We start from the raw sequence: 9,960 nt of genomic DNA, 5'->3' as shown, positions 1-9,960 counted from the left end.
CAACTGTCACGTTTCTTTACTCGTTTGTGGTGTATGTCTTTGCTGGTTGTTATTGCTAAACTGCCAGGACGATAAATCAAAAATCACAGTTTAGTTGAAACAACATTCGTTCAGTTGAACCAAATTTTAACCAATCAAATTTAGAAAAACAACTAACATATTAATTGTTTTGTGATCGCTGGCTTTTCCGTGTGGCGCTAATGGTCTTCCGACTCCATTTTTGCAACGAACAAACATCACACATGAAACTAGTTTGAGTACCGGCATGTTTGGCTTATTATCTACTTTCTTGGACGTAAAGGTAGAGGTGCCACTAGAAACAATTGGCCACTCATTTCGACGTTTCCATGGTGTTTGTATTTCGATTTCCCCTGATCCGAAATATTTTAGATATTGGTATCGTTTGTGATATTTCATTTGACCACATTCAACAACTTACCGTGCGGATGCAAAATTTTGGTGTCTTGGCTCTGTTATTCTACAACGTAAAAAAACCGCCATCTTTTCTATTTAGTATAGCAACTCAATCTTGCCATTTTTTCGTTTCAATTTCTCCAGAAAAGCTTTCTGACCCTATGTGCGGGGCTGAGGATCGAACCCAGGTGGGCTGCGTGAAAGGCAACCCAGCACGCTATACCCGTCTCCCAATATCGCCATTGTTTGGGATATTTATATAGTTTTAGTTTTTTTTTTTACTGTCTTAAATCAGTGCAGATACCCATATTATCGAATTGATGGAATGAGAAATGAATTTTAACTCGACTGCATGATTTTTCAGTGCTCGATCGGTTCAGTGCTAGAATTTTCGCCTAAGTTAAGTGCTCGGTCAACCCGATTGACAGTGACATTATGAATGTCGTTGAATATTCGCTCATTTTATGAATGTGTTAGTGTTAAAGTTAGTCGACTTACGCCGTTCCACCACAGACTAACAGACATGACAGTATGAGTAAATTCTTATAAAAATAATTTTTCGTGATGCACTAGTTCCACCTATATTGTACTGCGCGAACTATTTACTATCTGTACACCCCTTGTGTTATGTAAAAGTTTTTTTACTAGTTGGTTTCCCCTCGTTTGTCAACACCTGCTGCTTGCAGGGATGCCTGATTTCATCAAAATATTTGAAAATGAATCGTTACAATAAATTATTGGATTACGTTGATAATACATTTAACTTTTTCGCGATGTTGGAAGGTAACCATTTATTTGACTCAACGTTGTTCATCTAGACTATTTTTTATTGTGTTGGTAGTTTTCACCCGAAATTAAGTGGCGGCAGACCAGAAGCAAGTAAATATTGTTACAAAACGGGTTTGATTTTGTATTGCGTTGGAGGATGAGAAGTAGGCACAATTATGTATATAGTTATGAATATAGGCAAGATGTATTAAATCCGAGATTAAATCTGTATCCTGCATGAAATTCGCATGGACGTATACAAATCAATACATTACAGGTAATTCTGTATGAATGGCAACTCTGTTGGTAAATGAAAAAAATGAACACAGTCTAGATGACAGACAGGATGTTTTTGATGGGGTAACGTGGCGCCATCATGACACATGTGAGTACTGTCCCAAATAAGGGAATGTTCGAAATGACCGTTAAAATGATTGAAGAATCTAATTTAAGTGTCCTGTCTGTTAGTCTGTGGTTCCACTACACTCCAGCTAGAAGAATGTATGATGTCGACTAAAGTAGCCCTCTTTGTTATTTTCCAATATTCTGGAATTTGGAATGGAATTCTAAGAGAAACTGGTTATTTACTAGTTCTGTATATCCGAAAAATTCGAAGATTTAAATATATATATATATATATATATATATATATATATATATATATATATATATATATATATATATATATATATATATATATATATATATATATATATATATATATATATATATATATATATATATATATATATATATATATATATATATATATATATATATATATATATATAAATATATATTATATATATATATATATATATATATATATATATATATATATATATATATATATATATATATATATATATATATATATATATATATATATATATATATATATATATATATATATAAGTTAAAGGTCGGATTATCGGATCTAAGTTTTTAAAAAACGCGACTGCACTGTACTGGCTGTTAAACAAGAATGTATTGATTTTATTTTATGATCTTTCGAGTCCTGGCTACTCCTACTGTTGCACTATTGGAATTGCTGACTGAAGCTACGCGTTCTCGCCGGGTCTCCACGTGACGGGGCTGGTTCACGTTGCAAGCACCGGATACTAAAATGCTGACGCTACTGTCTGGGCCTGGGAATGACTACTGGTGCGACTGGAGTTAGACTTGCTGTTGTTGTTGTTGTTGTTGGTGGTGGCGGTGTGTGAAGTCCTACGAGACCTTTGAACATAACTCGTCCTTCCTTAGGAATTGAATCGTCCCGATTCAAGATTTGCTCTGGTTTATTGTCTTTTGCCGGGGTGTTGGGATTTGTTACTGTATCAAATTGAATATTGATAGTTTGTTGCACGCTACGTGACCTTTTCCGTAGAATAAGGATCAAAGCGATAGCTATTGCAACAACAATGCTTGTAGTAGACATGGTGATTGATACGCCTGTCTTTAGGTTGCTCGTGTAGTTGATCTCCTCGATTATTTTTCTGTTGGTTAGGTGGATGTCTGTTAGGTTCAAGGTTGATTCGGAATGTTTTTCGTATATGACGAGGCCATCGAGGGGCAAGATGGTCATCGGTTCGGTCCTGACCAGCTCGATGTTATTATACTGCGTATCGTTCAGGCTTATTGAGCAATTATGAAACTCTATTAAAAAGGTACCGGAGAGGTTCCTGTCACTTAAGTCGCAGGATGACTTCACTTCCAAAGATTTAACTTGTTTAAGTAGAAGATGGTTGTTGGTGAGTTTGATTATTCCGGTGGGATTTGTGCATTCTAAGAAGGTGCAGTTTCCGGACGATCCTTGAAGCAACTTGGAAAAGCAAGGATCTCCGGTGAAGTTTACCAGGTTGTCGGGGGTACACAGGTAATTGTTTTGCACTCGCTGACAGTCGGATATAACGAAGTAGGTGGCTGAGATGCTCTGCAGGGCGGTTGACGCAGGTAGCTTCAGTATTTTCTGTCCTACTGGTAAGGGTTCTAGTAATAGGTGGTTATAAATAGAATTTTCAGTTTGCGGTATTGAGACAATAAAAGTTAACAGTGATTGATTGTGAAATGCTTTTAATTCTAGGAAATTGTATATTTCGTCTGTGCTAGTTATCGCTATGCCTTGTTCCTCGAATCTCTTAATGACAAAATCTAGTTCATTGGTTGATAAGATATGCTTGGATATAACTTTCAGTTTTGCCAGCTGAATGGCTTCGAATATTTCTTGTAGGTGATTTGATAGAAGATCAATATTGAGATTTACATTTAGTATTTGCCTTACTAAGGAGAAATTTCTTCTCGTGTCGATTTCATTCTTGGCTGTCATTAGGTGTTGGGTAATTTGTTCCTGTTGTTTCTTGAGTACGTTGAGGATCACATTTATTCTATCCTGAAATTGATTGTTTACCTTGACTTGCTGATTATTTTCTCTAATTAATAATGTTTTGCTACTCTGGAGGTGTTCGAGGTCTTGCGATATACGGACGAGGTCATCGTTATCTAGGTTTCCCGTGATTTTTTTTATTCCGCTGCCAATAAAGTCAAACAATCCTCTTTTAGATCTTCTTGGTAACATTTCTTTGAGAAGATTCTGAGGTCTGCGTAACTTTATCCGCAGCAGTTCGGTCATTTCTGTGAAATTTCCTAAAACTTCTATATCTTTTATGCTAGATAGTAGTTTCTCAAGAATAGGAGTATATCTGTCGAGATCGATTACGTGAAATAATTTGTGTTCGCCTATTTTTAGGAAGCTGTATCCATTTTGAATAGTTACTAGTCCTGGGTTGAGATGTAGGTTGGAAATTTGAATAGAACGGAAGGCATGGCTTGGATTATGAGAGAGATATAAGGTGATTACTAGTACGGTGTGGAGCTTCATCTGTAATTATAAAGTGTATTAGAAATTTATTTACTATGTTCGTGAGGTTTCTGCGGTTGTAGAGTTGGGGCTCGAGTACCTGAGGAATAAAGGATAAACGAATTAGTGGAATGATATTATTTTCGGATTCTACGGAGTTTGGTTTTGTGTAGTTTGCGTTCTCGGTCGTCTTTGTAAGTCTGATTCTTGTCAAGAGAGACTCGTACGGGTTCGAACTGATCCTTTTGTTTCGTTTTGATCCCTTGGATCCGATTGAAAACTTGTTCGTTGGCTTCTAGGATTGGTGGTTCTTCCCTCTTGGCGTTGTGATATTCGTTCTGTTGTTTTTGATTTTTGGCCAGTTTGAGTGTCGTCTCGTCGTATAGCTTGTCTCTTAGTTCTATGATGGCATTGGCGTCTAACGGTCTTTCTTGTCCATCCTTGATACCGTAAAAAACTTCTTGCGGTTTTAAATTTGTCGCTGTGTGTATGGTATTGTTGTATAATGTGCAAGATATCAGGAATATTTCTTTGTTGGGTAGTGTATCAAATTTATGTCTATTTGATCGGAAAATTTCGCTCAGCATCGAGTGGAATCTCTCGACGATTCCGATTGTTTGGCTGTGATTGGAAGGTGTAAAGTATTGTTGAATATTGAGGTCAGATAATATACCTCTAATTTCTATGGATTTAAAGGCAGGCTCGTTGTCCGAAACGATGAGTTTTGATTTTCCGGGAATAGATCTGGATTTAATCGAGATTAGTGTCGCGAATCTAGACAGTTTATCGACTACTGATAAGAACGAATTCGGTTGTGGTATGAAAATATCCATGTGGATTATGTCAAGGGGTTGTTTAGGGATTGGTGATTCGCCGAACTTTACTTTGTATGGTTTCCGTTCGTATTTACTTTTATTGCATATCTCGCACATTATAAGGAATTTTCTTATTTTGGGTTTCATTCTGGGAAAGAAAAATCTTCTCGTTATCTCCAATTTGTTTTCTTGGATGCCTCTATGAGAGACTTCGTGGGTTTCTTCTATGAGGCGGTCTTGCTCTTCGGCGGTTTTCAGATCAATTAAGATTTTTTGGGTGATTTTCACCTTGAATGTTTTACACCTGCTGAAATAGTTTTTGTAGACTATTTGCAGAGATGGGATGAGATGTTCGGGGCAGTGAATACAGTTAACCTTTCCGGGGTTCATGTAGTCGCGGAAGATACGAATTAAAGCTGGGACTCCGAATGAGGGTTTAGTTAATGTTCTCCTGTACATTCTGGGAAAGACTTCTTCGAATTCTTCGTAATCTTGGTCATCTATTTTTAGTATGATCTGGTTATGGAAGACGTTTAGCGGTAGCTCCGTACACGGGATAAACTCCGAGTCATCGGTATCTGCCGAGTGAACGGTATCGCCATCCGAACTGTCTTCGTTTATGTTGATTTCGATTCTTGACAACGCGTCAGCGACAACATTCTGCTTGCCGGGGCGATGTTTAATATCGAAATCGTATTCGGTCAGCTGCAGGCGCCATTTAACGAGCTTTGAATTGGGTGTTTTTAAATTTAATGCGTACGTCAAAGGTTGGTGATCTGTGAACAATGTAAACTTTCTACCAAACAAATATGGTCGGAAGTATTGGGTTGCCCACACGATCGCCAGCAACTCCTTTTCTATCGCGGAGTACCCCTCTTCTGATTTTGTCAGGGTCCTGGATGCAAAAGCGACAGGTTTATCTTTACCTATGGGTCCTTGGGAGAGCACGGCTCCTAGGGCAAAGTTACTTGCGTCGGTGGTTAAAACAAATGATTTCTCAAAATCTGGGTACTGTAAGATGTCGCTATAGGTGAGAAGATTTTTGCATGTTTCAAATGTTTTCAAGAATAAGGGGGTGTGCTCTACTGCCTCGCCCTTACGTAACTGTGACGTCAGTGGCTTGGTTATTTTCGTTATTAAGTCACGTACAAAACGTCTGTAGTACCCTAGAATTCCGAGGAAGCTTTTTAGTTCTTTTTGGTTTCTAGGTACCGGCCAGTTTTGTATGGCTGTAATTTTGTCTGGGTTTGGCATGACGCCGTCATTTGTCACGATATGGGCAAGAAATGCGACTTCTTTCTTTAAGAATTCGCTTTTGTTTAGTTGGATTTTAAGGTTTACTTTCGCGAGAGCTTCGAAGATCCTGTTGAGATTTTCTATATGCTCTTGCAGAGATGTTGAAAAGACAATTATGTCGTCCATGTATACTAGACAACATTTGCCGATCAAATCTCTCAGTACGTTATCCATTACGCGCTGGAAAGTGGCGGGGGCATTTTTGAGGCCGAATGGCATACGAAGATATTCGTATAGCCCATGTTCGACGGAAAATGCCGTTTTAGGGACGTCTTTTGGGTTAACCTCGATTTGGTGGAAGCCAGAAGCGAGGTCCAATGTTGTAAAATATTGACATCTACCGAGTTTATCTAATATTTCGGTTATATTAGGTAACGGATATTTGTCAGCTGGAGTTTTCTCTCTCATTGAGTTTTCGGTAGTCCACTACCAATCGCCATTTCGGTTCTCCAGAGGCGTCGGGCTTTTTTGAGACTATCCAGATCGGCGAGCACCATGGTGAGGTACTCGGGCGGATAATTCCTTGCTCGAGCATCTTCGAGATTTTCTTTTGCACCTCTTGCTTGTGGCAGTAAGGGTACCTGTAGCTTTTTGCGTGGACTGGGATTTCGTCGGTTGTTTCTATTCGATGCTTGACCGCGTTTGTGAACGTTAGATCGTTGCCTTCGAGATAGAACACATTTTGGTATTTCGTTATGCTTAACAGGAGTTTTTGTTTTTCCTCGTAGTAGTTCAGGATTCTGAGTTGGTCCCGTAGCTTTGGGTCGAGAGTTGTTTCGTCCTTGGAAGGTACGTGAGGTTGAACTGTTTCAAAATTATTTATTTCTGCAAAGATCACGCGATTGGGGCTGGTCCGCACCTCGGTATTACTGAGGTTTTTTATCACTACGAATGACTTATTTGCGTTTGCTTCGTATAAGCCGGGCAGCACGACAACGTCATTCGTTAGTGGGAGTGGATTTTCTACGATAAAATCTCCGTTATCTACGAGAGTAGGGAGTTCCGCTACCATTTCCTCATGTGCGTTTAGTTTGATTGAGAAGCTGTCGGGGTATTTTCGTAGCATTTGGATATTTCCTCCGGGGAATTTCAATTCGTTTGATGAAGTGATAATGGTTGCTTTGGTCTGTTGCAGAGATTCATAGCCAATCAGGCCATCAAAGAAAGGGTGGAACTCGAATATGAAGAATTTCAGGTTTTTTGGGCCAGGTATATTGATGAAAGGGTTGAATTCAGTGAAGCGGTCTATGGTGTGTGTTCCGTTAAGGTTCCGGACAGTTCTAGGCGCGGTAGAGCGACATTTGTCCAAGTTAACATGTCTCGGACTAATATAATTTCTATTCGCGCCAGTGTCGATCAGGAATTTCAGTGGGCCTTTTGATGTTTTGACCAAAATGTACGGTATGAAGTTATTTATGTTATTGCGGTGGGGTCGGTTACAAGCTGAAAATTTAATTCCTCGACCATTTCGGGATCGGGGTTAGTGTTAACGATGGGTTCTATGGGTGGATCTGTATTTATTTCTTGGGTTTGAGCGGGCGATTCGGGGTATGGATTGTATTGGTAGGAATTTAGATCGCATGCAGGATACTGTGCATACTGGGGGCAGGATTCCGGTGTCCAGTATTGCGGTGGCACATCCGGGGAGAACTCGTAAACCAACGTCTGTTCGTTATTATTGGCGTCATCTTCATGATAATTAGGACGATGATTTCTGTTGATGTAATTGACGGCCTTACTTCTGATGGAAGAGTCGACTTCCATAGGAGTTGGTGCTCGTTGCTGGTTAGGATAGCTCGGATATCGTGGTTGGAATTGATTGGCTCTTGGTGGGTGGAATGGATTCGGCGGAGTAGGTTTAAACGGTACATTTGGTCGCTGCGAGTAGAACAAATTCGGATTCGGTCTATACGGAAAGGATTGATTTGGACTCGGTCTATGGGTGTGAAATTGGTTCGGGTTTGGTCTCTGGGGGAAAGGTTTTGGCGGATAATGTCTTGGAGGTGCATTTACGAACGAGTTCGGATTATGCCTCGGGTAAATATTTTGCATGCTTGGCTTTGGTGGGATAGGTGGAGGTTGTGGCCTGGAGAAGGTTCTAGCGTACTGATAGTTTCTCTCTTCGAGGCATAGGCGTAATGCTTCCTTCATGGTTTCCGGGGCTTGGGCACGGATTATGGGTCCCAAAGGATCTTTTAGCCCAGATAGGAAAACTTTCAGTCCCATCTGCTGGTAAAATTGGTTTTTCGCAGATTTTACTTGTAAATTTGTTTCGTTTAAGTTCAATAGGTTCACCAAAAGTGAAACCATATGTGACAACTTACTATAGAATTCTTCTACGGTTCCTGTTTGTCGCATCGCGACGAGGTCTCTGGTAAGAGAGACTTCGTCCCTACGATCTCTATAATGTGTGATTAGGTTCAATTTGATATCATTCCAATTTAAATCGGTGCCGTACAATTCCAATACATTGTCGGCATCACCTGTAATTTTGGCGCGGATAGCTTGCAACCAAATAGTGTGCATGGTGGTTCCGCGCACTGAATCGATCAAAGGTGTTAAATTGTCGATTGATCGGATGAAAGAATGTAGTTTAATTGGATCGCCGGTAAATGGTGGCAGATCTCGTATGATTTGCGGCGTTTGCAGCGCATTGAGAATAGTTTCGGCCGTTCCGACACCGGCATACTGTGCGGCCTGCACGGCCTTGGCGGCACCTTGCGCTTCTACTCTAAGTTGATGGATGATTTCATCCCTATTTTCAATTTCGGCTCGCATGTGCGCGAGTTGCTGTTCGTATTGATCCATTTTATTTTTCACTTCACTTAATTTTCACTTCACTAAGGTTAGATAATGTATTTATTGGATAAGATTTTTTATGTTAGTGTAATTCACTTGTGATATATAGATCTCCGCTTACCGTGGGTCGGGGCTCGGGTCTCTTAATTAGTATGGCTTATTGTTTGTGTAGAAGGATAAAACTCTTTTTGTTTCAGTTGAATTTTTATCTTTCGGTTTATGGGTTAAAATAATGATTAAAATTTCTTACCTTAATTTCTATAATCCAACCGATGTTCCCTCGGTTTTTGGCGGTGACAGTTCTAGGCGCTTCCTCTAATCCACGATGAGCCGTCGCAGATGGCTTATGCCGGGAATTCGCACTTTTCACTTCACTGCACTTAAACCGATCCTACCGACTGCGCCAGTTAAAGGTCGGATTATCGGATCTAAGTTTTTAAAAAACGCGACTGCACTGTCACGCCGGGTCTCCACGTGACGGGGCTGGTTCACGTTGCAAGCACCGGATACTAAAATGCTGACGCTACTGTCTGGGCCTGGGAATGACTACTGGTGCGACTGGAGTTAGACTTGCTGTTGTAGTTGTTGTTGTTGTTGTTGGTGGTGGCGGTGTGTGAAGTCCTACGAGACCTTTGAACATAACTTATATATATATATATATATATATATATATATATATATATATATATATATATATATATATATATATATATATATATATATATATATATATATATATATATATATATATATATATATATATATATATATATATATATATATATATATATATATATATATATATTTAGTTATACAATGTTTTTATTTGAAAATAAACTAAAAATCAGTACGAAAACGTGCAAAATCGGGAAAGAATAAAAAGAAAACGAATTGACAATTCAGTCCCGGTTGTAGGCGAAATTTATTCGGAATCGGTTGTTGCACTGGAGTCGAAATTTATTCGGAATTCATTATGATTTCCACATGTTATTCCGAATGAAAATTATTGCC

The 9,960-nt window shown here is 39.2% G+C and overlaps 1 protein-coding gene across 1 annotated transcript; it reads right to left on the bottom strand.

Moving 5' to 3' along the window:
• Positions 1-2,129: 2,129 nt before the first annotated feature.
• LOC131430429 (uncharacterized) lies at positions 2,130-9,400 on the bottom strand. The gene is made up of 2 exons (XM_058595426.1): positions 9,200-9,400; positions 2,130-4,060 (listed from the first exon to the last, which is right to left on the bottom strand). The coding sequence occupies exon 2, from the start codon at positions 4,058-4,060 to the stop codon at positions 2,318-2,320; it is 1,743 nt and encodes a 580-aa protein (XP_058451409.1). The 5' UTR covers positions 9,200-9,400; the 3' UTR covers positions 2,130-2,317.
• Positions 9,401-9,960: the final 560 nt, after the last annotated feature.

The sequence above is a fragment of the Malaya genurostris genome, chromosome 2 (genome assembly GCF_030247185.1).
Source record: "Malaya genurostris strain Urasoe2022 chromosome 2, Malgen_1.1, whole genome shotgun sequence".
Classification (NCBI taxonomy): domain Eukaryota; kingdom Metazoa; phylum Arthropoda; class Insecta; order Diptera; family Culicidae; genus Malaya; species Malaya genurostris.
The sequence above is the reverse complement of the archived record's forward strand: the minus strand, read 5'-3'. Positions and strand labels throughout refer to the sequence as shown.

What these genes read in the sequence shown, in the direction of transcription:
- LOC131430429 (XM_058595426.1), bottom strand. Translation starts at nt 4,060, where the DNA reads ATGAAGCTCCACACCGTACTAGTAATCACCTTATATCTCTCTCATAAT.